Source organism: Barbatula barbatula (assembly GCF_947034865.1).
Source record: "Barbatula barbatula genome assembly, chromosome: 17".
NCBI lineage: Eukaryota > Metazoa > Chordata > Actinopteri > Cypriniformes > Nemacheilidae > Barbatula > Barbatula barbatula.
In genome coordinates this window covers 9,988,791-10,016,639 of record NC_136780.1, presented here as the reverse complement: position 1 = coordinate 10,016,639, position 27,849 = coordinate 9,988,791, and the positions used below count along the sequence as shown (strand labels likewise).

The following is a 27,849-nucleotide window of genomic DNA, read 5'->3' as shown; positions in this document are numbered from 1 at the left end:
CTGTGAGTGCTGGAGTTAGTTAAAGGTGTGGTGGGGCCACCATGATGTCATCCTGCCCCAAGGTTCTCTGATAAATTGGGCTGTTACGGCTGATCTCTTCTGCCTCCCTCTAAGGAATGAAGTACTGGGAATGTTTGCAGTGAAAGACTGTTACCCAAGGGAGACTGGATGTCTACAGCAGGTTTTATTGTTACCAAGAGGGTTATAGAGACACAGATATCGGGCAATACAGAACAATAACAAATCCAGCAGAAACTGTTTAAGTAATGTTTTAAACGGCAAACTTTAGCTCTATATGTTTGGATCTCTTGAGTTGCCAATCATCATTTTATCAAATAAGCTATTGCTCCCAAAAGAACTGAAAAACTGTTAATTCATTATTTCTCTCTCTCTCTGGCACACACAACATTTAGGACAAACGATCTCACATTTTACACAGTGCATTGGAAGTACAGTCTGCCTGAAAATATTTGTTTGACTTTCTGCGCATATTTTCAGTAAGTTTCATCTTTTCAAAGGTAGAATATGCCAACTAAAAGGAATGCGGTCTCCATTGCAACATAACTGTTGGTGTGAAACAGCGAGCCTAACTGAAGTTCTTTGTTAAGGGAAAAAACAGCGTTCAGGCATCCCGCACAGTCAGATAGAGCAGATACAGGCACTGGACAGGGTGACATCATACCTTTAAAATCTGAAGGCGCGGTCGCCGGTATAACGTCAGCCTGAGACGCACTCGCTCGAACAGAGGAGTTACCCCCCTCTTTGATACTTTACCAATTAAGGTTCTCGCATTAAAGGCAGAGAGGACAGACACAGAAGACCAAGGGGTGTCACCAGTGTGTCTTCTGGAGTTCAGCGAACAAGCATTCCCTGCAGGAAGACTCGTCCTGTCCGGTCCGGGAGGGTGGTACAGTGAGATTTCTGCACAGTGATACAGTAAAGTTCTCTCTCTGCTGCTCGTGCAACACGCAAACTCTAAAGGGATACAGAATCATTATTTCAAGACATTCAGCACTAACAGTAAGTTGAACATTTTTTCGATTAATAATTACAATGCTGCGGGGCATGTTTTTCTACTTGTATTTGGAGCCGTTGAGCTATTGTGGGTTAGAGCGCATGCTGTTACGAACAGAGAACTCGTATTCTGTTTTGTGAGCTCTCTAAATGAGCAGAGTTCATGTACGATTTATGTGCAGTCATTGAGTGCAACAACGTAGCGGAAAGGGTGTATCGCCTTGTTGTGTTTTACTTTGCTTTTACTATGCAAAGACAAATTGCGTTGAAGGACTGAATATCCATATATTCAATTGCGTACATGTAAGTACATTGTATGCGCAACGACATGTGAGGGCGTGCATCACAAAGCTTGTAAAACAGTCATTTTTACGCTGTAAACGGTAATCATATTTTTGAACTTGAAGACAGATTTAGACGAAACAAAAAAGTGAATTAAAAAGTAATTAGCACGGGCGAATATCTTTGTACAGTATTTATAACTCCAAACAAATATATTTATCATAATAACATTTTATATAGACTATTCGTCTCCTTCCGGGAGGCTCTGTAAGGTGTATTTATCCGATGCTTTACAGAGTTATTGGCGCATCACTCCTGTAATCTAATCAAGGCGTCCTCACCAAATAAGGGAAAATATGGAAAAGGTCCGCTGCGCGCGCTCATCCTTTGATGTGAGAGTTGCGCCCCCCCCCACGCTAGAGGAGAAGCGTGCACAGAACATGGCGACCTCACCTGCGCGAGTCAGTGAGATTAAAACCACCAGTGCTTTGTGAAAACATTTGGTTTTTATTATTTGATTTTTGTTGTTAAAACTCTAATACAGTTTATGTGGTGTATAAAGCAGCATTAACAAAGCCACATCCTGTTGACATAAGAACTTTAGCAAAAAATACCCACAATGCCATTCTACCCGTCGAAGTGTAATCTGTGCCTTTCACTGACTGGTGCAGAGAGGATGCATGTCAGCATTTGCGGTTTACGGTCAGTGTGTGGGTTTACTAAACCCTCTGCATCGCGTGCCATCTTCACTTCTGTTTTGACAACTATCTGCGTCCTCAGACGAACTCGGTACACATGTAGAAAACAACTCTAACAGAAACAGATATGTTTTTTCTTCAGATAAATTTGTAACCGAAGACATGTATCGGTTGAATGTGTGACTCACTGCTGATTATAAAAATTTCTCTACCAATACCCTTCCATGCAGAAAGGTTATATTGTAACAACTGTGAGTAATTGCCTTTTGTCATTCACATTACTTAATACAGTTTACAGCTAAATAAAAAAAAAATCTATTTACGGGTCCGTTATATGGGAATCTGTAATAATTCGTTTTTCCTGCAGATGACGCCAAACTACAATATGGGCTAGACCTCATCTAAAATGCCCGACTTGTTTGTTCATCTTTTGTGTTCTGAGTGACTGGCCTGTTTAAAGTTAGACTGCATTGTGGGAATTATAATTTCACGTGGGCCTGATGAAAATGACTTACTTATAAACTAGAACCTTAAACAAAGGGGAATGTATTACAGGGAATATGAACAAATCTATCTATCCATCCATCCATCCATCCATCCATCCATCCATCCATCCATCCATCCATCCATCCATCCATCCATCCATCCATCCATCCATCCATCCATCCATCCATCCATCCATCCATCCATCCATCCATCCATCCATCCATCCATCCATCCATCCATCCATCCATCCATCCCTCCCTCCCTCCCTCCCTCCCTCCCTCCCTCCCTCCCTCCCTCCCTCCCTCCCTCCCTCCCTCCCTCCCTATCTATCTATCTATCTATCTATCTATCTATCTATCTATCTATCTATCTATCTATCTATCTATCTATCTATCTATCTATCTATCTATCTATCTATCTATCTATCTATCTATCTATCTATCATCTCTCTCTCTCTCTCTCTCTCTCTCTCTCTCTCTCTCTCTCTCTCTCTCTCTCTCTCTCTCTCTCTCTCTCTCTCTCTCTCCTCTCTCTCTCTCTCTTACATGAGGTAAAGGAGAATAGGAGCTAGAACTTTGACATATTAGAATGTGTGGTTATGTAGAAGCTTGGTGGTGATGGTGGTGGGTGGGGGGGTTTGGGTTGCGCTCGAGAGGAGAGCCAGGGGCCATGAGCGGTTCATTACAAGACGGGCATTCCCAAAGATTCTCCTGGAGAGACAAATGAAAAAAAATCCAAAGGGAAACATTCTTTTTGGATTGTGTCCTCGTTCACTGTTTTGGCTCAGTTGCCTTATTTAGTCAAATGCTGATTAGAAACCTGCCCTATAAATTGTTCTGTTTTGTGACTAATCCTAAACTGGTACAATAATGATGACAAAGCTGCCAAGATATTATTAAGTATGCCTTGGGTATTTAAACAACTGTTTCGGCACAACAAGGGTTTAGACAAAAAGTTTTCTCAACATGTAAAACTTTTGATAATCGACGGTAATACATCAACATAATTATGACATAGCATGTTGTTAATTGATTAGATTTAGCCTGTGCTATGTATATGTTTACTTTTATACAGAAGAAAATGTTTGGTATTTTAGTAAATAATTCTGATATTATAATAGATTATGAACAATGATTATGAACAATGAAGATTCATTGGTATATGAAGACAGAGCACAACATTAGGGAGGGGATGCATTCAAACACAACACCACACCAGTGTTTGATTCTGTAATCACCAAAGCCAAATATTGTTTCATATGACACATGTTCTCAAATATGGCATAATATATCAACAAAGCTTTAGTGCTATCAATCAGACAGATACAATTTCCAGATACAAATTAACGAACGACTTTATGATACACATTCAGCAACTTATTAAAACTTTTGATATTTCGTGCCTAAGAGCATTTTTGTGGGAATTGTTCAGGTAACGTTACTTCAGTCAGGTGGTGATTTACACGTACAAAAATACTGACGTAACAGCACAGCCAAGTATTTCAGTCTGATTTATTAAAACATCTACCCCTCTTTACTGTACTTTTTTAGAAACAGAACATTGGAAAGAAGAGCACCGAAATTGTACGATTTCTCCAGACTCCACCCAAAAAGCGAGACAGCGAATTAGTGCGGGAGACCCGAGTCGATAAAAATGAGTCAACACCCACGCCTCAGCCAGTCGAGCGCCGCCGCCGCTCCCCTATCCAACGCTTCACTCGCCCAAGACAAGGACGCAGAAATGCCCGCTACAGAGAAAGATCTCGCCGAGGACGCGCCATGGAAGAAGATCCAGCAAAATACATTCACGCGTTGGTGCAACGAGCATCTGAAATGTGTCAATAAGCGCATAGCGAACCTGCAGACGGACCTGAGCGATGGGCTCCGGCTCATCGCGCTTCTGGAGGTGCTCAGTCAGAAGAAGATGTTCCGCAAGTACAACCAGCGCCCCACGTTCAGACAAATGCAGCTGGAAAACGTCTCCGTGGCTTTGGAGTTCCTTGACCGGGAGAATATCAAACTGGTGTCCATAGGTAAGTGAACTTTAGGATTTCATTACCTTAGTGGACCCCAGACTCTTAAACGTGTAACTTTTCGTCTTTTGGGAAAGTCACTGATTTAAGCATGATCCCTAATATAATTCACAAAATGTAATACGTGGGGTTTTAACTGAATTTTGTTTGTTTTCCTCTGTTTGTTGTCTTCATTGTGATCCCACATTAGCATGACCAATAAACAGGGCATGAAATTTTGGGCAGGCCATAAAGTAACGGGAAAGTATGTGAATGAAGGCCTTGCTGGACACGGACTGCATTGTCCACGATTGCATATCGTTACTTAACCATTTCAGCGTCTGTTTTATGGACGTTTGTCAGCGTTTGCCGAGGACCGTGTTGATTTTACATTAGTTGCCTTTGTGTTTGATAATCTGACAAAGTAAGCACACTCCCTCCATGCCACTTTGTTAAGTACTGCCCCATAAGCTGCAGGCATCGTGGCGGATAGTTTTGGGAAAGTTTAAGCACAGTTTTAACGCTATATTGCGCTTAATGATCCGAAACCAAACTTTCCTGTTAAAGCACCATCACAAACTTTTGTATCAGACACAGAGGGTGTGGGATTTTTGTCTCTCACTGGGATAACGTTCGCCTCCTCCAAAATAGGTTTTAACGGGGTTTAGGATTCTTTTTTTTACCCCTGACATGTTTTATCAGCGTTTATTGTCATTTTCTCAGCGGTGGGGTGTTCATTAGAAGAGTCGCACTGAATTGTACCACGTTAATGTCGCTCTATAAGGACACGCCTACCTCATGCCTCCTCTTTAACTAAAGGATCACAACAGTTGACTTGTCTTTGACAGTTAAAATGCCTGTTTTGGGGGTATTCGTTTAAAAGGGGAGAGACCAGCACAGTCTTCCTGGATTGACTTCCTTGGGCCACACGCCCAACAATTTCTAGCTGACTTTAGAGACCTAGCAGTGTCTTTGGACGAGTGCTTCATTGCTTCGGTGCCATCTGATATTCAATTTAAGTGAGGAGTTGAATTTGGCTGCTTGGGGTAACTTGTAGGTTAGGTTTAGTGTCCCTAAGTTTGGCCCTTTTTTCAAGTTTACTCTTGCTGAGCTGCATAAATGAATCCTGTTAAAACTATATTAGAAATGTATTTGACAGTGTCTACAGTAGTCATTCATTTAATATTCAAAGTTTTATTTGACAACATAGTATTTAATTTCATTCTTTTTAAGTGACATTTTAAGTTATCAGACAATGACTGGTTCCTCAAATTATTGTCATCCATTTTGTATATTCTGGGTGCCCAAAGCTAGAATCCGATATGCCTGAACAATAACTTTGAGCATTGGCTCTTAAAGTAAATTTGTGAAAATTGTCATCGTGCACCTTGTCATTGCATGTATGGCTTGCTTTCTTCTGCAGAAGATAAAATTGGATATTTTGATTTGAAGAAAGTTGGTAACCGAATTACGACGGTACTCACTGACTTGCATTGTATTTGTCCATACAATAGAAGTGAATTGGTACCGCCATTGTTAATTTACAAACATTCTTCAAAATATCATCTTTTGTGTTCAGCAGAAGAAAGTCATACAGGTTTGAAATGACAATAGGGTGAGCAATTGACTGAATTTTTGGGTGAACTATTTTAGTTTAAAGGTGGAGTATCCTAATGGGGCCCAGAGGGTATGAATAAACATTTTAGATGTTGCCAACCATGAATAATTATTTAGCAATTGCTAACACTCACTGTATATATAAATACTTTAATGGAGATGCAGAACTTGTGCTGTTGTGTTAGGATTACTCGCACCGACTGATGTCTGGTATCTTACACCAATCTATGAGGAATTCTTGTCTCCATGCATATGACATCCGGTAGCAATGTAATTTGTTTATTGGTAGAAAGGTCTTTGCTTGTCAGAACTGTTTGTATCTATGCTTGTTCTTTCCACTAAGAACATATAAAACGTGTATTAACCAAAAACCAACTACTGAAATATGCACCTGTGTACCCTGGTATGTCTGTTTCAAGCATAAAGGGGTAGTCTGTATTTCTCCTGTCATGACAGGCCCCATTTTTTACGTGTCTTTACTGATATACGGCTGCCTGGTGCCGTCGAAGGTAAAACTGTGTGACAGCCCCTCATCTTTTTCTTTATCTGGGTGGGGCTCATAAGAAGGGCCTTGGAGTGTGGAGCCACAAGAAGCTAATCTGTTTCTTCATCGGATGATGTTAAAACCTGTAACAGGTCAGGGCAGAATTTGCACTTTAAAAGTACAGCCCCTTAGTCATGTTTTTCGACACTTATGAATTTGATGCTGCTCTACAGATAAAATGCTAAATACCATACGTTAATCTGAGATGCTTTGCAATGCAACGATTCAGACAGAACGAAGACTTGCTAGCATAAACTTGTCAAAGTGAGCTGCATGTTACAACTTTGATTCATAGAGTCCATAGGGCTGTGGGCTTAAATTCTGTTTTTGTACATCTAGAGTTATAGTGATACAAGGGGTGTCACAATATTTCGGTATTGACTCCCTGTGATATTAAAAGACATGATTATTGATAACATGTTAAAGTGTTAGGTTACCCAAAAATCTATATTTGAACCTTTTGTCATTTTAAACCTCTGAACACAAAATATATTTTGAAGAACATTCATATTTTGTTTTCTGCTGAAGAAAGTTATTCAGGTTTAAAATCGGGATTTCAAACAATTAATCGTTTGACAACCCTAGTCTGAAATGACAAAAGTATGAATTTTTGGGTGAATTATTGTTCTACATTTAATCTTAATTGTTTACAACGATTTACAATATTAAGCACTCTTAAACTGTTTTGCCTTAAGAGCCACAATGATTAACAAAAACTATTATTATTTTGGGTATGATGATTGTAAAGTCTGACAGTAATTCTGATGCTTTTCAGCACGGGTCCATGGCTTGGCATGTATGGCATGTATGGTTGGCTTGTATGCTTATCAGTCCATTGGGGCTTCCTGAGGTTTTTGTTTTTCTGCCAGGATTTCCTGACCACTTCCAGGCTTGTCTCAAGGCAACAGTTCTGAGGTAGTTGTGATCCTAAGTAGGACATCGACTTGAATTTTGCTTAAAAAATGCATTCAATACATTCCCTTGTAACAGAACTCTATGCATTCAAGTGCAGATGTGCGTATTTGGTACGTTGACATTCACACCCTTCCCCACTGGAAAGCACCCCATGGCACGTCTCGCAATCCAACCTCAGGGTGGTTTTGCCATCTTATTTGTATGCTCTTTGCCTTTTGAATTTGTCGCACTTGAACCTCCAAATATCTGAGCAAACAAAAGAACAAGGTGATTTTGCACTTGAATTACTCCATTGTGACTCAGAAGTAGAAGTTTCATTTTGCTGTAAATCTTTTAAAGGATATTTAAGGTCATTGTGATCCTGCTAGACTGCAGCTGCTTGAAACCACATGAAGACATCTGCCATGTGCTCAATGTTTTTCAAAAGGCCTTGTGAAAGAACCTTAAACCTCCACAAGGACAAATGGAGAATTTGTTGGTTAGGTGGACAGAATGGTTGCAGGGCTAATGCGGAGCAATGGTCAGTTTTTTTTGTATCTTTTTGGACAAAGAATGTGACTTCCTTTTGAGAGCTTGGAAGAAAGGGTGGTAAGAGGGTTTGGACAGCAAATAAGAAGGAAGTAAAAGGGCAAGTACGATTTAGAAAGGGTGGGGTTGGGGGTTCCTAATAGATGTAATTACATGGCACTACCCATCAAAGCCTTGCGATGGAAGAGATTAAGTCTTATGTTTTTTCCATAAAAATCCTGTGCAAATCTTATCAGTGTAGTTGGGCTTTTATCTCTCCACTTGGTTAAACAGAGAATTTTATGCACAGTCATGCTTGTAAGATATTCTGATGGATGAAAAGATCACTGAACATTGCAACTTTTCTGCAATCTAATTTAAATACAGACAGACCTCCTCCATTGAGAAACACAATACTGTATGGCTACATAATATAAATATATTAAAGGAATGATCATCTCATTAGAGACCCAAACACTTAGCTTCTCAGTGGTCTTGGATTAAATTAAAATCATCTTTTATATGGATGAATACTTTCATGATGTGTGTGGGCTTGCTTTCTTTTTTAAGAAAGCTAATGCAACTGGGTTCTGTTCAACCACAGAACAACCAGGCCAAATGACACTCCATCTCTGTCAATATGGGGTTTTACAAAAGTACTATCGCAGCAGTTTTTACTCTTCTAGTCATTTACTCTTTCTCCCTTCAATCTCACTCACTCATTTATTCCGTCCTCCTCCTGCTCCCTCCCTCTCTCTTCTGTAATCAGAAACCCCTGTGTAGGGGAATGGGTGGCCTGCCAGGATCTAGTTTGCTTCTGCCCTTTTAAGGCTAAAAAACCAAGAGGAACATTTCCAGGGAGAGCGAGAGCACGAATGAGACTGGAGGAAGGGAGGGACATTTGGAAGTCATAGAAAGTAAAATAGGAAGTTTGCTTGCTGTGTTCACGCACCTAAAATCACATATTGAATGTTCCCTGTGCTAGGATGGACTTTTTGTGCGGGTTTCCGCCTTGCTCTGGCACATGGTTTTGATTAAAACCTGTAACGCAATAGTCGTTTCATGCTTTTGTAGTTTTCTCAAACTGTAGCTTGTCGATGAAGAAAGACTGACCACATTTGATCTCCCACAATGACATCAGTGTGCATGTTTATCAAGATTTAAAGAGACTGTCAGAAAATAATGAAGGTTGTCAAATGTTGCTTCCTTCTGTAGTTATTTACAGATATGCTAGTTTTTTCATACAGTGACATTGAATCATAACAACAGGCTGAAGTTTCAAAAATGACTCTTTTTAATATTACTTGTTCTTAGATGATGTTTACATAATAGGCAGTGACATCATTATTTGCTTAACTTAGGCATGTTAATATGTGGACATAAAGACTTATGCTTGACAGTTCCTGATCACCATTCACTGTCATTGTATGGAAGACATGAGTTGAAGGTAATGTTGAGAAAAATTATAATCCCTGTTACTCATCTTTAAGGGGGTCAGCTTTGTGGAGTTTGTCTCAGGATGCATTTGTAAAGAGGCATCTCAAATCACAGGGCCATGCTCTATGATAAGAGATTTTTGGAATGTGTGCAATTTCCTCTAAATTCTCCTATGTACATGCAGCATGCATGAAACCACCATGAATTAAAGTTTAATATTTAACTGAAAATGTCACACTTCGTGAAATCCATCCTTGAAAAAACACTTCACTTTTGGTGTGCCTTGAAACATCTGCAGTCTGTTATGTTGTCAGAGGTTGGGTGCAAGGTCAAGGGTGAGAGCTGATGTCAGAGCAGCAGAGGTTATTTGGCATGTCCAGACAGAGGTGAGTCATGGGAATGTGTCTTGGCAATTTCTCCGCTCTGTTCCACTGTGGGTGACACATCTCAAACAGGAAGTGAACGACTCACTGTGATAATCTCTGTCCCTCCCCATCTTGGTTAATCTTCTGTATTTTTGTGCTACTTGTGCTTTTGTCAAACAAAAAATAGTTGCCTAGGAGAAAGTCAAACAGTACTTTTTTGATCTCACCGTTCTTTCATTTATTGCTAGTCTTGTTTTTTAAGATTCATGTTTTGGGAATTTGATGAAGAGCTTGGAGTATTAATGTCCATAAAAGGCATGAGTGTCTTGTGTATGTTTCTTTCAGCGTGTGGTTGGAATGCTTCTGCAACACAACATTCCTGTCATGTTTCATATGTTTGCCATTGTGAAGTGAGTCACCAGGTCTGTGAAGTCCCCCTCCTGCATTCACCATGACTGTAATGTATTATTGCTGTATGTTATATATTTTTTGAACACACATTGACCAAATCAAAGTCCACCCTGTGACTTTAAACCGATGAAATGATCCACCATAACACTACCAATTTGTGCGATGTTGAAAGGAGATAAACCCCTAAAGGCCAAGAAAAAATGCATTTATACATAGAAAATAAAAATGTTGGTGCTGTCTGAGTTTGTCTGCATGAGCCCTGCCCTGCCTCCCATTGGTTAACGTCTGCCTCTTATTCTATAAACAAGCTCTAACATGCTCAAATAACAAGACCTGTTATTCTCTTGTTTTCTCTTCGCTGCCATAAAATTGAGTTAGACTGTTATAGCCACTCATCTTGAGCTACAGAGTTCTATGATTTGGTACTAAATTTTCACTTGTACGCTTCTCCCTCTGTCCTCTTGTTCTAATGGGACGCAGCAGTATCTTTCATGAAGGGTTTTGTTGAATCTAAAGGATTTTCCACTTGAATCCTCCTTGAGCTGACTTGAGGAGTTTGGCAACGCTAAAACACCTCTTCCCTTTTTCTTCCACCGTTCACCAGAATAGCTTTCTAAACGGGTTTATAAACCTTCCATATTATTGTTTTGTTCCCCAAGAACACGTCTAGTGTTTTGGTCTGAGAGTAAGATAAATGGAATATTTAAAAGCAACTTAACCAGAAGCCAAGCTGAATTCCACTAGACTTTGGGGGTTTGTAAATCGCACTGAGGCCAGAGCTGGAAGAAAATGCTAATATTCTATTCTACATGGCAAAACAAGAGCTGCTGGATAACTAGAGTAGGTCAGGAATATGATCAAATGCGTTACGGTATGCGAGATCTTATAATCTACAGTGCATACGTTTGAGGGGTTTTTTTTATCTGAAGGGAAATATCTTGCTCATACAGCTATACTGAGACTGTATACAGCTGGCTGTTACAGCTATTGTGCAAAATATAAACAATGACAATACTTTCAAAGGAGGATCTGTGTCACATTTTTTTTACCCCAGCACAACAACATATTTGATTAGTGAAGTCAAAAAATAGATTTCAGTCGATCTATGTAAGCCTAACTTAAAATTGCACGTGGCCATTTCATGGTTTTCAGTTGCATTAAAATGACACGCTCACAATAGCGTCGCAAAAACATTCTATTTCACAATCTCCAACAGTATAAACACTTTGCTGTAGTTTATTCTTTTGACATTAACTGATCACTAATGGTCGTTGTCCTTGTTGACAAATTACAGATATAAGAAACCACTATATAATGTTTAATATGTGTAGAATGATTAAAAACAAGAAACCTATAACAGATTAACCAACGTGAAATAGAGGCTATCCATTGTTAAATAAATGTTTTTTTAATTAAACTTGTATCAGGAGTGGACTTGTGATACCTCTGATGTGCACCTGACCTGACACAATCCTACAATCATGCTCACAAAGAGTTCACAACTTTCACACACTAGAAGGCCTCCATTACACTTCGAAGTTCTGATCGATCCGCTGGACCGTTGAACTGATGAGCTGAAAATTATGCCATACTGTTTACTGCTAAGAGCTTAAGCTCATGAATATGGTAACGCATGGTGCTTCAATTAAAAAATATTGAGTTAATTTCAAGCCCTGCATGCAAGATAAGTCGAACAAGACTTTTTTAAAAGTTCTTCAGACTCCCTGCAATTAGGCCATTGACAGCTTGTCCCCTGTGAAGTTAACTGCATACTCGAACGTTTCGGTTAAAACAGGAAGTTGCGCTGCCCCACCCTGCCCCAGGGGCACAAGAGTGCTATCAATGAACGTAATCTTGATCATCATGATTTTTAATCAACATCTTCATTCTCTTTATTCCAGTTAGCTTTAGGCCTTTATACTATAGGCCAAGTACACACTGTGTATTGTAAAGGTGACCTCTTGTATGGTGCATACAGATATTATTCTGTGAATGAATTGTTTCTAATTTGTCTTTTGTGGCATCACACGTGCAAGCATATTACCACATGCTGAATGGGCGATTGCTCAAGAAATATCATGAGGGGTGCGGGAAGTGTGAAAAAGTTGTATTCGAGTGTGAAAGAATGTGTTTAGATCTTGATCTCGATACAGGGTGGAGTGATTGTAAGAGGAGACTGGTTATATATTTTACTCTATTTGATAGTCTTTTATAGGCATTGCTGTCAGACTTCCCGCAAACAAGGCGATTGTTCAGAAATAACAGACTGTTCAATACACTGATGCTTATTAATATCTTAACTCCGAAGTTGATGTTGTGCCAGCTATAGGATTGTGCATTTCAGATATTTATTGCTGCTGCAAGCTTTCCAGATTTTGCTGACCACTTTCAGTATTGCAACATGATCCACCATCTTGTGAAATGAGCAAATGATAAAGCACACATTAGGGCTCGTTTTTAAGATTTCTTTTCCACTAAATCATGAAGCTTTGTTTGTGACCTGTGGTGTTGTTCAGTTTTGAACTGTAGGGTTGATTGTCCACATCTGATCCATTCAGATTATACAAATATACAGTGTTTAAATGCTGTAACAGATTTGTCCATTCATGACATCTCAACGCGTTCTAAGGAATTGTAAGCTGTCATTTATACAGTATATTCATGCATGTGCTATGTCACTCAGTTCATAGTTGTGCATGCATGAATACATTTAGACACAGTTCTATGTATAATGTTGTAGTCTCACAGTTTCCCTGAATGATTAAAAAGTGAAATCGATCTGACCATTAGAGCAAATGCATTTTCCAGCTTCAATTTAAATCTGATTTAAAGCTCGATACTGATATGGTTTGGAAAGTTTGTACGCTTTAAGTTTGTAAAGATCATATTTCATATTGTATTTTGCTGTTTGTACTGCAAACAACTCCGCTGATTGAGTGGATGAAACAAAATTAGATTTTCATGTTCTCCATTTCCCTGCCCATAGCCACAAAGCTTCTTTGAGCGTTCTATGTTTAAGCCCGTCCTGCCTTCTCTCTGCTACAGACAGTAAGGCCATAGTGGATGGAAACCTGAAGCTGATCCTAGGTATGGTATGGACGCTTATCCTGCACTATTCCATCTCCATGCCCATGTGGGACGAGGAAGAGGAGACGGAAGCAAGCAAGCAGAAGACGCCAAAGCAGAGGCTTCTCGGATGGATACAGAACAAGCTGCCCGAGCTGCCCATTACCAACTTCAGCCGGGACTGGCAGTCAGGGAAAGCCCTTGGTGCACTGGTGGACAGTTGTGCTCCAGGTGAGCAATGGATCTCAGGATTTAACACTTGAGCAACTTAAATGCTTAAGGGAAATTTACTCCCTCTATGGTGAATCTGGGTCTAACGTTTGGGTTTTGGCTTGCAGGTCTGTGTCCTGACTGGGATTCATGGGACCAGACAAAGCCTGTGGATAATGCCAGAGAGGCCATGCAGCAGGCTGATGACTGGCTTGGTGTTCCTCAGGTACTTTTATGGTTTACAAATTTTAATCTTTTGTTTTTCTCATTGTGTTATGAGTAACGGTTTTGAGCTAAGTCACGAAGCACAACACAGAATGGAATGTTCTTGGTCCCATACCTGGTACATAACCATGTTTCTCATTCAATGCAATAATAACTATAGATTTTTGTGGTTTAAACATGACCCCAATTTGAGGACAAACTAGGAAATCATACCACAGAAATTAAAAATTTATGAAACCTACAATGATCAAGTAAAATGGCTCAATCAGCTCTGTTGGGCTACATCAGCTTGGTCAGACATGCATAGTTTCGATTTTGTGATCTCTCATCACCTGTTACTGAAAAGGCATACACAATAAATTTTCCTGTGTTTTTGAAAGACATGCCATATAAGGAACTAGGAGTCAAATGGCTTTATCGTTTTCACCACCGATGTACCCGAAACTACCCACAAGGTTTCTTTGTCACGGTGTGTGCTAATTGTGTGCCAGACATGGTATGTTGCGTGCCATCAGTAGCGCGTGTGGTTAGGTGTGTTTCCGTCCTCAGGGTTCGAGTCATTTTGATACAGAGAGCTTTCCTCGTATGTGTTTGCCACTCAACATCTCGTTGCCAGGCAGCTTCAAGCGTGCAGACTGTATGTTCTGCAATGAAAATGTACTTTTTCAAAATTTTAACGGTTACATGGTTTGGTTAAGTTAAAGGGATAGTTCACAAAAAATAATTCTATCTTCATTTAATCACCCTCAAAATGTTCCAAACCTGTATAAATATATTTTTTCTGCTGAACACAGACAGATAATTGGAAGAATGTCAGTAACCAAACAGATCTCAACCCCTATGGACTCCCAACAGTACGGAAAACAAATACTATGGGAGTGGATGAGATCCGTTTGTTACTGACATTTTTTTCAAATATCTTCCTTTGTGTTTAGCAGAACAAACAGCTTTGGAATAACCCAAGGGTGAGTAAAGGATGACAATTTACATTTTTGGGTGAACCATCCCTTTAAATCTATTGATCAAACTAAACATGTGGAACTATGAAATGGACAGTCTATGATGGGATGTCAATATCTTCCTTAATGTTGAAGGTCACAGCCTTTGTAAAATTGCATGCATTGTTTCTTCACCAGGTCATCACTCCAGAAGAAATCGTTGATCCCAATGTGGATGAGCATTCGGTTATGACTTACCTGTCTCAATTCCCCAAAGCCAAACTAAAGCCCGGTGCCCCCTTGAGGCCCAAACTGAACCCCAAAAAGGCCCGGGCCTATGGACCAGGTAACCTGCCAACAGTTGCTTTAAGCGTTTAAGGGATAGTTCAACTAAAAATCTAATGTAGTAGCCAACAGGGATGTCTGACAGTTTTTCCCCAATATTTAGTCAAAGACGTATAAAAAAAATGTATGCATGCTGCATTTGTATATTTTATTATTAACAGAAGCGCAGCTCAGCAAATATACCCCTGGACATTGCTTTTTGGTCACTTCTGTCATTTAAATTAAAATTAAGACGGGTTGTTGAAAGTAAACTCTTATGGGTATTGGTTTTGTGGCATGCAGGTATTGAGCCCACAGGTAATGTTGTGATGAAGAAAGCCGTGTTCACTGTTGAGACCATCAGTGCTGGGCAGGGTGAGGTGCTGGTTTACGTGGAGGACCCCGCTGGCCACCGCGAAGAGGCAAAAGTCACGGCCAATAATGACAAGAACCGTACCTACTCAGTATTCTATGTACCAAAAGTCACTGGACAACACAAGGTACCTCAACCTTTCTTAAAAGGAAAAAGATTAAGTTTTCTCCTTTTTGATGGCCACTGAAGGGACTGACATCTTGCCCGTTTCTGGTCTCCTAGGTAACGGTGTTGTTTGCAGGGCAACACATTTCCAAAAGCCCATTCGAAGTTGATGTGGGAATGGCTCAGGGAGACTCCAGCAAGGTCACTGCCCAGGGTCCAGGCCTTGAGCCTGCAGGCAATATTGCCAACAAGACCACATACTTCGATGTCTACACAGCTGGTACTTGCCTTAAATAGTAATATGAAGTATTTCATTTTTTTTGCTTGAGATCTCCTAACGTTAAACACAAATCAAACTGAGGGGGTCTTGAGCATACAAGTAGGAAAGTCTTACCCAAACAATTCTCACCTTCTCTCTTAGGTGCAGGAGTAGGAGAAGTTGAGGTTGTCATTGTTGACCCCAGTGGAAAGAAAGACGGAGTTGAATGCACTGTTGAGGATAAGGGCAACAGCAGCTACCGATGCACCTACAAGCCCACCCAGGAGGGCCAGCACATCATCTACATAACCTTTGCTGGTGGACAGATCTCAAAGAGCCCTTACACAGTTCAAGTAGGAGAGGGTAAGAGGACTTTAAATGTGATAGGCAGGAAAAGGAAGTAGGTAAGGAGGTTATACACAGTTTTAATGAGACAAGGAAAAGCCATTTCCAGTAATTTTTTATGGATACACTGTATGACATCAGATAAGCGTTTTATATGTCCTTGCTACTTGTTCTTTTTTCTGCAATGCTTTTCTTGCTTGCTTTTCCTCAGCTGTTTTCTTTACTGGCAGTTGTCTCTGTTTTGAAGGATGGCTGTCGTCTACATCCACTGGTATCTCTCCTTCCCTCTTTGGAGCTGCCTCCTTTTGGCTTTTGATGTCATTTCCTGTTTCCTTGGATTTGTGTTGGGTACCCGACCAGCTGCTTTACTGTCAATGTCCTTTTGTTTTGATGTTTCTCTGCCCCTAATAAGGGTTTATTGCCCATCCAACTGAATGACATAATTTTGGCTCAGTGGTTATACAGACATGGACATATTTGACTGCCCATATAAGTGCTAATAGACGTTGCTTTCTCAAGAGATAGACTGTGGAATTTAGCTTTGTTTCCTTTGCCATGGATAACATTCCCTAAAGTGGCGACTGTGACGTTAAAACGCTATTGTTAATGCTCATGCTCAGTTTATCGTCAGACCCTTTCCACCCGTACTGTACAGCAATGTACAATCATTATTGCACATGCACTTCCTCTTGTAAGGATGTTCGGACTTAGCAATACTTGTATCTCTTTCTCAACATGTTTCGTGTTTCCTGTCTGACTTCTTAAGAGCAGGCATTATCCATGGTTTGAACACAACTTAAGTTTTATCAATAGTGTTTAGAGTACCATACATAATAATCTTCCTTCAACCTTCCAAATGCCTTTGCTCTTAGATCTGTACTGTATTTTTTTTGTAATTGTATAATTTGCGTTTGTTAGTTTGTAATAACTTATTATTGGTTCTCGCCAGCCTGTAATCCAAGCCTGTGCAGAGCAAAGGGCCGTGGTCTCCAGCCTAAAGGTTTGAGAATCAAGGAGACTGCAGAGTTCAAGGTTTACACCAAAGGGGCTGGAACTGGAGACCTGAAAGTCACCATCAAAGGACCGAGTAAGTGAACGACACAGCAGTGTTATGACCTCCTTTACTTTGCCTTGTTTTATTGTATGTTGTGCTACGGTACCCTTTTAATAAACCGCTAGCTCAACTGTGTAACAAATTGTGTTTGTTACACAGAGGGTCTTGAGGAGCCTTGTAAGAAAAAGGATCTTTGTGATGGAGTGTACAGCTTTGAGTATTACCCCACTACACCTGGAAATTACATAATTACAATCACATGGGGTGGACAGCACATCCCACGCAGGTAAGACCACCCTTTATAATAAATTATAAATAAAAGTATAATTATTATAATGAAATAAATGTATAGCAGTTTTCTTATTAATAAGAGATTGTGTTAATATGCTTAAGGTCCTGTAAAACAAGTCTAAAGAGGTTTATTTTTTCTTTTTAGTCCGTTTGAGGTGAAGCTTGGTACTGAAGCAGGTCCACAGCAGGTGAGGGCATGGGGTCCTGGACTGGAGAGTGGTATAGTGGGCAAGTCTGCTGACTTTGTGGTAGAAGCTGTTGGAGATGATGTGGGAACTTTGGGTAAGTCTAAAATTTTTATCGTCTTGCCATTTGGGTAGAATTAACTGCATTGTATCAAATATCCTTTTGTGTTTGAAACTCCTGATTTAGACATTTTTTCTATCAGGTTTCTCAGTGGAGGGCCCATCCCCGGCTAAGATTGAATGTGACGATAAGGGAGATGGATCCTGCGATGTGCGGTACTGGCCCACAGAACCTGGCGAATATGCGGTGCATGTGCTCTGTAAGAACGAGGACATCCAGCTCAGCCCGTTCATGGCTGAGATCGTGTCAGCTCCAGGAAAAGACTTCTTCCCTGACAAGGTATCAGATCTGACTCTAGGTAGCTGATGTCGAATAGCTACATTTTGGTACAGTCGCTACCTCATATTGTACAGATCTGAAACATCATAGGTTGTTCATGTTAGTGGTGTTGTGATTCATATGTCCCCCAATTGTAATTCAGGTGAAGGCTCATGGTCCAGGTCTGCAGGCCAGTGGCCTTTCCATTGGTAAACCTGCGGAGTTCACAGTGGATGCCAAACTTGGTGGCAAAGCTCCACTGAAGATTCAAGCTCAGGTCTTGCTCTTCTCTGTATCTGTGACTCATGACTTTATTTCCAAATTGAAGGCCCAAACTTACAATCTCTTGCCTATTCAGGACCGTGATGGAAACCCAGTGGACGTGCAGGTGAAAGATAATGGTAATGGGACGTACAGCTGCAGCTACACCCCTCGCAAGCCACTCAAACACACTGTGATGGTGTCATGGGGCGGAGTCAATATCCCTGAGAGCCCATTCCGGGTCAGTAGAAATTCAAATTCACTCTTGGTAAGAATTTGAATGCAATGTTTTAAAGATCTTGTTGTCTGTTTTTGTAGATGCTTATTGGTGCAGGATGCCATCCCAACAAGGTGAAAGTATCAGGACCTGGAGTGGCCAAGACAGGCCTGAAGGCATTTGAGCCCACATACTTTACTGTGGATTGTGCCGAGGCCGGACAGGGTAAGAGCTTTATGGACTGCTTCACACAGTTCGTGTTTCTGCAATTCTTAGCGGTTTTTCTTTTAAGTAATGTAAAAATCTTACACTTGCACTCGACACAGCCTTGTGGTTTTAGTCATACCCAAAATATAGCATCTTGAACCGTATTGCTAAAATATTCAGACTCAAATAGTTTTTCTTTGCAAACTTTACTAGGAGACATCAGCATAGGCATCAAATGTGCTCCCGGGGTGGTGGGACCTGCTGAAGCCGACATTGATTTTGACATCATTAGAAATGACAATGACACATTCACGGTTAAATACATGCCCCCTGGAGCAGGCAGCTATACCATCATGGTGCTCTTTGCTGATCAGGTAACAGGAATCAGATGCGTGTTTATATGAATGTATTTGTCCAGCATGGTTCCATCTGTTCAAACTCCTGTTTTGTAGGCCATTCCCATGACACCCATCAGAATCAAGGTTGATCCCTCTCATGATGCCAGCAAGGTTAAAGCAGAGGGACCTGGGCTCAACCGCTCTGGTACGTGCAGTTATTTAATCATGTGAATAAGCATTTGAATAATGCTAAATGAATTTCAGTGTCGTTTTTTTCATTTGATGCTGATGGAGTGGTGGAGACATACCGCCATAGTTTCAGTCGTGAATAAGACGAAGTTTGAGAAACCCCAATCTACAGTCTTTAGTTTACAAACCCATGATTTGAGGATTTGTTCCTCTAAATACACTAGGTAATATTCTGATATTTTCATTGAAGGTGTGGAGTTGAACAAACCCACTCACTTCACTGTGAACACTAAGGCAGCGGGAAAGGCAAAGCTTGATGCTCAGTTCACCGGACCCAGCAAGGGAGAGGCGGTCCGTGACTTTGAGATTATCAACAATCATGACGGCACCCACACTGTTAAATACACACCTGTCCAACAGGTGAGGGTTCTGAATTATGTCCTTGTGTGAGTGCTTGAGAACAGAACATTGAAAAAAATTATATTACAAATAATCTTTTGTCATTTTAGGGTAATATGGGGTTGAATGTAAGCTATGGTGGTGATCCCATTCCAAAGAGCCCGTTTGCTGTATCTGTTGCTCCATCTCTGGACCTCAGTAAAGTTAAAGTGGCTGGTCTTGGAGACAGTAAGTCATCGCACTGCTTTTCCATTTTGTGACGGATTGAACTTGACCAGCAAGTTTCATGTGTTCTGGTCACCTTTATTGAGATATCCATTTCTCTGTTTTCTTGTTTAGAAATTACAGTTGGAAAAGATCAAGAGCTCACCGTTAAGTCCAAAGGTGCGGGCGGCCAGGGCAAGGTTGCAGCAAAGGTCACCGGTCCGTCTGGTAAATCTGTGCCTTGTAAAGTTGAGCCAGGCCTGACCCCGGAGACCAGCCAGGTCCGTTTTATCCCGCGAGATAAAGGACCCTATGAGGTTGAACTAACTTATGATGGAGCTCCTATACCTGGCAGTCCATTCCCCGTGGAAGCCATTGCACCCACTGACCCGTCTAAGGTGAGAGTGTTTGCTTAATCGTAGAATTAAGTTTAACAAGACTGCAGAAAGTTGTCAGCAAAAACTCTTTGAGACATTTATTCTATAGACCGAGTTAATATTGCTCCATTGTTAGGTGTTATCCAGGCTCCAGACGACTGGTTTCAGAAGTAAAACAACTGTATTCATCCACTCATTTCCCCATGGCTCTTCACATGTGTAGGTGAGATGTTCCGGACCAGGTCTAGAGCGTGCCAAGGTTGGCGAGACGGGGAAGTTTGTGGTTGACTGCACGAATGCCGGTCCTGCTGAGTTGACTATCGAGATCATCTCAGACAATGGGACAGAGGCAGAGGTCCATATTCAGGATAACGGAGATGGGACATACACCATCACCTACATCCCTCTCTACCCTGGAGCCTACACTCTCACCATCCGGTATGGCGATCAAGATGTGCCAAACTTCCCAGCCAGGCTCAATGTGGAGCCTGCTGTGGAAACCAGTGGTGTGAAAGTCTTTGGACCGGGAGTGGAAGGCAAAGGTAGTGTGACTTGTTTTCTGGGATTGCGATGCACCTACCTTGTGATGCACCTACCTTGCATCTTTGCTTTATTTGGTGTGATTTGCCTTTAGGAGTTTTCCGGGAGGCTACGACAGATTTCACGGTGGATGCTCGTGCTCTCACCAAATCTGGAGGCAATCACATCAAGACTAGCATCAACAACCCATCAGGCAACCACACTGAAGCTCTTATCAATGATCTTGGAGATGGCACCTACAAAGTGGAGTACACTCCTTATGAAGAGGGTGAGAGTTTTGCAAGCATTATTCACCATTTTCTTTTTAAAATATTTGCTTCATATTGATGGCACTTATGTGTTGACCAGGCATGCACAGCGTTGAGGTCTCCTACGGTGACAGCCCAGTTCCCAAGAGCCCATTTCGTGTGCCTGTGACCGAGGGTTGTGACCCAGCACGTGTGCGTGTACATGGTCCAGGACTTCAGTCAGGCATCACTAACAAACCCAACAAGTTTACAGTGGAGACTCGGTGAGGATCAAAATCTAAAGAATCAAGTGGTAGTGGATGCAGTATCTCTGACGTCCTTGTATTTTCCTCCCCGATTTTGTGCAGTGGGGCAGGTACCGGTGGACTGGGTCTGGCTATGGAGGGACCTTCTGAAGCAAAAATGTCCTGCACTGACAACAAAGATGGCAGCTGTTGTGTCGAGTACATACCATATGAGCCAGGCACATACAACCTCAATGTCACCTATGGAGGTCAACCAATCACTGGTCAGTGTTTCCGCAAAATCCTACTTAAAGGTTGTTTGTTGCTTGGATGGTTTGGTCATGTGCTGTTGCATGTTTCCACAGGAAGCCCATTCTCTGTTCCTGTTCACGATACAGTCGACGCGACTAAAGTAAAATGCCTTGGTCAGGGGCTTGGAAACAACGTCCGTGCCAATATCCCACAGGTCTTTACTGTGGATGCAAGCAAAGCAGGAGTTGCTCCCTTGCAGGTCAGAGTGCAGGGACCCAAAGGTAAGTGTGCAGTCTAAAAGATTTGTGGAAGTGCTTGTTTTAAGCTTTTAATGGAATTTTACTGTTATGTAGGTGTTGTGGAGCCTGCTGAGGTGGTGGATAATGGTGACCAGACTCACTCAGTCACTTATGTGCCCACTCGTGAGGGACCTTATTCTATCAATGTCCTGTATGCTGATGAGGAGATACCACACAGGTAACTGTCACCACCAGGGCAGCGCTCCTCCTACAATGCTCAATGTGATGCAATCTGGGAAAACCCATCACGTGTTGAAATTGTACCTATTAAAGGCTTTGATACCATATAAAAGCTGGCCTTTTCCCAATATTTTTTTTCATACCTTCAGATAACCATAACTTTTGTTACATGGAAGTCGGCAGATGGCTATGATTTTCAGGCATGGATATTTAACATGCCATGCACTTTTTTCAAATAAATTAGGTTTTGCTTTTTTTAAATTGAATTAATTTAATTTCTATTGGATTTGACCTAAGTCGACATCATGATCACCCTAGTCCATTCCTAAACTTTCTTGGTTCGTTTACTTGCTCTCTCACACACTCATGTCCTTTTTTCAGTCCTTATAAGGTAAAGGTTCTGCCTACTCATGATGCTAGTAAAGTTCGTGCCAGTGGTCCTGGTCTGAATACCACCGGTGTGCCTGCCAGTCTGCCTGTGGAGTTCACCATTGATGCCAAAGATGCAGGAGAGGGACTCTTGGCTGTCCAAATCACTGTGAGTAGATTGCTACCACTTTTTAGGATCAATCGCTGTGTCGCCACCTAAGTAACTTTGATAAGTGGCTCATTAAATGCATCCAGTCAATCCTAAAACTTTTATTGAACATTGTTCTCTTCATTCAGGATCCTGAAGGGAAGCTAAAGAAGGCTAACATCCGTGATAATCAGGATGGGACTTACCTTGTGTCCTATGTACCTGACATGACCGGCCGTTACACCATTCTCATCAAATATGGTGGTGATGAGATCCCATACTCACCATATCGCATCAGAGCTCTCCCCACAGGAGATGCCAGTAAATGTACAGTCACAGGTATGTACTGCTTAGGTCAGATCCGTCATGAACAATGAATGACCCTGTACCATTCAAACCCATATCAAATAGACTCTGGTTTCGAGGTCAATAATACAGAAATTATGCCAAAATATTAATTTTTAATAGAAGTCTGCCAGAAAACGCTGAAGGGGTCAGAATAATTCTGTGGTTTTGCAACCAGTGGAAATGTTTTGATAGCACTAATACTTTTTACGAGCCATTGCCCTGTTTTCTCACCCTCAATCTTTTTGTTGCAACATGGGAATCTTTTTTTGCCTGTGTGAAGTTCTTAAATTTTTGTACTTGCTCCCAACTTCATTCCCCACCAGATGCACCTACTGTTGTGCAGAGCTGCTCACATTCCCATCACAATCACTTCATCCCTCACTTTAGTATTTTATTTTTTGCGCACATTTGTTGTATTTTGCTCTGATTGTTACTTTTTCACTTTTTCACACTGCTTCACCATCTCAGTCTCAATTGGAGGTCATGGTTTGGGTAAGCGCTTTGGATAATGATATAGTTTTTGTATGGTTATGCATGCAGAATTGCACTGTACCTTGAGCTAAATAGATACTTTTTCCTTTGATTTACTATATTGTACTTGTAGCACAAGGCCAAGTTATTTTGCATAATTGGAGAATGGATTTTTTACATCTTCATATTAACTTTCTGTCTTTGATCTAACAGGTATTTATTTGCAGGGGGGACTAATAACTAACTGACTGTACTATGCCTGTTTATGAGAATGTATATTTTACTTTCATTAATTTACATTACATTAAATAGATTCTAGTGATCTGGAAATTAAGGTAACAGACCAACAGGACAGTGGATCCTTTTCATAGCCAAAGAGAAGGAAAAGTCTAGCCAACAATTTTACCAATTTATTCACGTTCAGATCTTTAAAAAATGGATCCTACTTCTCTGAAACCATCTGTTTCCTTGATGCTCCAGATATTTTGCATCTAGTGCATGGTTGAATGTAACCGTAGAGTGATGGGTACTAAAATCCCTAATAACAAAACATCTGCCTGCTTTTTACAAGTGACTAAACTGTTCTTGGTAACTCTGCAGGAGCTGGAGTTGGTCCAACCATTCAGATCGGAGAGCAGACTGTCATTACTGTGGACGCAAAGGCTGCTGGGAAGGGCAAAGTCACCTGCACGGTCTGCACTCCAGATGGAGCAGAGGTGGATGTGGATGTTGTTGAGAACGCAGATGGAACGTTTGACATCTTTTACACAGCACCCCAGCCTGGGAAATATGTCATCTGTGTGCGCTTCGGTGGAGAGCATATTCCCAACAGCCCATTCCAAGTCACGGTACATGTATGCCACATAGATAATTCCTTTAGGGTAACATTTGTCATTCATTTCACATGGTGGCCATAACCTCATACAGGCAGCCTTGCTTGTAAGGGAATTTTTTGCTGGTGTATTGATAGAATAAGCTTTACAATGAATGTCAATGGAGCGTTACAACATGTAAATGCCTAACGTCTGTATAGGGCACTTTATATTAATACAGTAGTCACTTGTTCTGTAATATGGGCCAGTGGGGTGGTGTTTAACATTGTTTTGCACTTATTCAAGTGCACTTGGTGTTCTCAAACCCCTTTGTGGTTGACCAGTTTTTAGCTGGATTAATAGTTGGTCACTTGCGTGTTAGTGCTCACCAGGATGAACAATTTATTATGAAAGTATACAAGAATGTTCATAAAGGCAATGACACCAGTATTATCAAGGCTTATTGATTTACAAGACTCCACCTCAAAATGAGCTCTCTAACAGTGGTACTCATTGTGGTAAGCATCAACATGCTAGTTCACCCAAAAAATTGAAATATGATTTACTCAGCCTCAAATTGTTCCAAAGGTGTAAGAATTTCTTTGTTCTGTTGAACACAAAATATATATTTTTGGGTGAACTTTTCCTTATCTCAAACGAATAGTTCATCCCAATAATAATTAAAAAACAGAAGCTGTCTTCTATGAATTGTTGCTCTTCCGGATGTAAACAACTCAAGTGATGTGGAGTCACTACCGTGTTACAGTTCTGCTGTGAAATTGATTAAATATTGAGATTACCATCTTTTGTGTTTTGGAACAATATGATTGTGAGTAAATGACAACATTTTCATGTTTCGGTGCAGTATTCTTTTAAAACTGCCTCCTGGTTGACCAGCTTTAACCCAGAGGCGATTTTGTTATCCGAGGGATTTCATCTTTGATTCTGTTGCCCTGTCTCAGGCTTTGGAAGGTGACTCCCCTGACCAACTAATGCAGCAGACCCAGAACCGGCAGTACGCCTACGCGCCCAACATGGGCCAGCCATGGGTACTGACACGCCCCTCTTTCCTCCCCGTCTGCATTACCTCTGCTACTCATTTGAGTCCCAATCAGTACTTGTCCTTCTCTTGTTCACCCTTCTATTTGTCTCTTCCTGCAGGTTTACGATGCATTTCATTTATATTTAGCTTATGTGAAATACACTTTCATTTGAGTCGGCCATTTTGAAAGCAATAAATGTCTCAACATTTTAACAAAATGGCTGGTTGTTGTAGAGCTTACGCTGTGTTGGACACTTGTCTCTTTTTGTGTCGTGTTGGCATTCAGATGTTTTTTTGTCATGTTGGCATTTTGATGTTTTTGTGTGTGTTATTTCATCATTGGTCATGTTGGCTTGTTTGCTTTGCTTTCACTCCACCCCATTCCAGATTAGCCAATTACAGACTGAATCTGCATTACATTAGAATCTAATTCTCTCTCACAGTGTCGGTCGCTGCTTCGTCATACATCATCCTCATCAAACATTACCAATGTGTTTTTCATTTCACTTTCTTTTTTAGGGTGTTGTTGTCATGTCTGTGTTTTTGCCTTTAATCTGCTTTAATGAAATTTAATTACAAATAAGAAGCATCATAAAATAACTTATTTGGGTTATTATTTTTCTCTGCGGCTATTTTACATTTGTAATGTAAAACGATTTATTCACCTTTACCATTTACACACCAGACTGTATTTTTATTAAATTATTTAACACTTACAATTCATGTTAAGTGAAGATAAGTTATTTTTGGTCCATTTTAGTGGCATTTTTACCCCAATCGCAGTTAAATTTGTGACATCTTGACACTAAAAACTATTTGTACATAAACTTCATCCTCAGAAATCAAAGTTATGACTGAAAGAATCCTTAATGTGTACTGTTCTATTATGCCACTATTTAAAATTCAAGTTGCTTGTCAAATACATACATTAGTAGTAGAGCAATGCACAAAGTCATTTTAGGTCTATATATTAAACAATGTAGACCTCAGACATGCTATTGTAGATTTTATTTTTTAGTTTGAGATGTCCATCTCATTGGTTTGTTTTGTCACTCGCTCTCATAGGCCACAGACCGAGCAATGGGCATGAACGGACTGGACGTAGCTGGATTGAGACCTTTTGATTTGGTCATTCCTTTCACCATCCAGAAGGGAGAGATTACAGGTAATCCCATCAAATGCGTAAATGAGTAACCATAGAATCCTCCAGAGGGAAGATGCTGATACACACCTGATGTTCCACAGGGGATGTAAAAATGCCTTCTGGAAAAGTGGCCAAGCCAGATATTATAGACAACAAGGATGGCACAGTCACAGTGAAATACGCCCCAACCGAGGCTGGCCTGCATGAGATGGACATCAAATATGACGGAATACACATCCCAGGTAAAACAGCCTGTGGTTTCTACCATTTAATCGTTTTTATAGGATGTGGTTTTTCTAAATGGCTACAAAATTCTGCCACACTTATTTTCTCTTGCCCTTTTAGGAAGCCCACTGCAGTTCTATGTGGATTATGTCAACAGCGGGCACGTGACTGCATATGGACCTGGTTTAATCCATGGCATGGTCAACAAGCCTGCAGTATTCACAGTCAACACAAAAGATGCTGGAGAAGGTATAGAGTTTGGTCTTGGCTCACGTTATGGCTTTACACAAACCTCAATCAGACATTCACACAAAATGCATTCAATAGGTGGGCTGTCTCTGGCCATCGAGGGGCCATCGAAAGCGGACATCAGCTGCACTGATAATCAAGATGGTACCTGCACTGTGTCTTACCTGCCTGTTCTTCCTGGAGACTACAACATCATTGTCAAATACAACGACAAGCACATTCATGGCAGCCCTTTTATGGCCAAAATCACAGGTGACTTAAAGCTCCACTTGTAGATTTTGGCTAACAAATTCATATTTTTTGCTCTTAATTGCTCTGCAACATGTCACTTCTGTCTGTCCGCAGGTGATGACTCCATGCGCATGTCTCATCTGAAGGTGGGTTCAGCTGCTGATATCCCTCTGGACATCGGTGAGCTTGACCTCAGCCAGTTGACTGCATCTCTCACCACCCCATCTGGCCGAGAAGAGCCATGCCTACTGAAGATGCTTAGGAACGGGCATGTGGGTAAGCGTCACAATGAAAGAAGGCTAGTATATAGAAAGAAACCACATTCATAAAGTGATCCATCCTAATTTTTTATTTCTTGTTTTCTTCAGGCATCTCCTTTGTGCCCAAAGAAATTGGCGAGCACCTTGTCAACATTAAAAAGAATGGACGTCATATTCCTAGCAGCCCAATCTCTGTCATGATCAACCAGTCAGAGATTGGTGATGCCAGCCGTGTGCGTGTAACAGGCCAGGGCCTGAGTGAGGCTCGCACGTTTGAGCCGGCCGAATTCATCATTGACACCAGAGATGCAGGTGAGTGGTTATATCTTCAGAAGAAAATCTCAAATGCAAAAATAAGGCACTGCGTTCATTTAAATACTTTTATTTAGGATATGGAGGACTCAGTTTGTCCATTGAGGGACCCAGTAAGGTAGACATCAACACTGAAGATCAAGAAGATGGCACCTGCAAAGTCACATACTGCCCCACAGAGCCAGGAAATTACATTATTAACATCAGATTTGCTGACCAACATGTTCCAGGTGATTACAAGTGTTCGAAATAGAAGTATGCT

General features: G+C 41.0%; 1 protein-coding gene across 4 annotated transcripts in view; it reads left to right on the top strand.

Annotated features, from left to right (window-relative positions):
* Positions 1-799: 799 nt before the first annotated feature.
* Positions 800-27,849, top strand: part of flna (filamin A, alpha (actin binding protein 280)) — a 31,367-nt gene continuing 4,317 nt past the window's right edge. The window contains exons 1-38 of one of the 4 annotated variants that reach the window (XM_079477576.1): positions 866-1,020; positions 4,031-4,512; positions 13,333-13,584; positions 13,692-13,789; positions 14,925-15,072; positions 15,354-15,550; positions 15,646-15,808; positions 15,950-16,150; positions 17,082-17,219; positions 17,346-17,472; positions 17,623-17,759; positions 17,866-18,062; positions 18,205-18,318; positions 18,400-18,543; positions 18,621-18,744; positions 18,940-19,100; positions 19,179-19,269; positions 19,504-19,673; positions 19,763-19,880; positions 19,992-20,254; positions 20,457-20,775; positions 20,868-21,041; positions 21,122-21,284; positions 21,369-21,529; positions 21,611-21,778; positions 21,851-21,974; positions 22,358-22,514; positions 22,643-22,832; positions 23,310-23,333; positions 23,913-24,160; positions 25,087-25,173; positions 26,232-26,331; positions 26,412-26,552; positions 26,656-26,784; positions 26,863-27,036; positions 27,130-27,291; positions 27,384-27,587; positions 27,665-27,817. In XM_079477576.1, coding sequence (XP_079333702.1) covers positions 4,134-4,512; positions 13,333-13,584; positions 13,692-13,789; positions 14,925-15,072; positions 15,354-15,550; positions 15,646-15,808; positions 15,950-16,150; positions 17,082-17,219; positions 17,346-17,472; positions 17,623-17,759; positions 17,866-18,062; positions 18,205-18,318; positions 18,400-18,543; positions 18,621-18,744; positions 18,940-19,100; positions 19,179-19,269; positions 19,504-19,673; positions 19,763-19,880; positions 19,992-20,254; positions 20,457-20,775; positions 20,868-21,041; positions 21,122-21,284; positions 21,369-21,529; positions 21,611-21,778; positions 21,851-21,974; positions 22,358-22,514; positions 22,643-22,832; positions 23,310-23,333; positions 23,913-24,160; positions 25,087-25,173; positions 26,232-26,331; positions 26,412-26,552; positions 26,656-26,784; positions 26,863-27,036; positions 27,130-27,291; positions 27,384-27,587; positions 27,665-27,817 — 6,100 coding nt within the window. In that variant the 5' untranslated portion in view covers positions 866-1,020; positions 4,031-4,133. Of the gene's footprint in view, positions 1,021-4,030; positions 4,513-13,332; positions 13,585-13,691; positions 13,790-14,924; positions 15,073-15,353; positions 15,551-15,645; positions 15,809-15,949; positions 16,151-17,081; positions 17,220-17,345; positions 17,473-17,622; positions 17,760-17,865; positions 18,063-18,204; positions 18,319-18,399; positions 18,544-18,620; positions 18,745-18,939; positions 19,101-19,178; positions 19,270-19,503; positions 19,674-19,762; positions 19,881-19,991; positions 20,255-20,456; positions 20,776-20,867; positions 21,042-21,121; positions 21,285-21,368; positions 21,530-21,610; positions 21,779-21,850; positions 21,975-22,357; positions 22,515-22,642; positions 22,833-23,309; positions 23,334-23,912; positions 24,167-25,086; positions 25,174-26,231; positions 26,332-26,411; positions 26,553-26,655; positions 26,785-26,862; positions 27,037-27,129; positions 27,292-27,383; positions 27,588-27,664; positions 27,818-27,849 lie in introns of all 4 variants that reach the window. The other 3 variants (XM_079477575.1, XM_079477578.1, XM_079477577.1) reach the window with 3 other exon arrangements.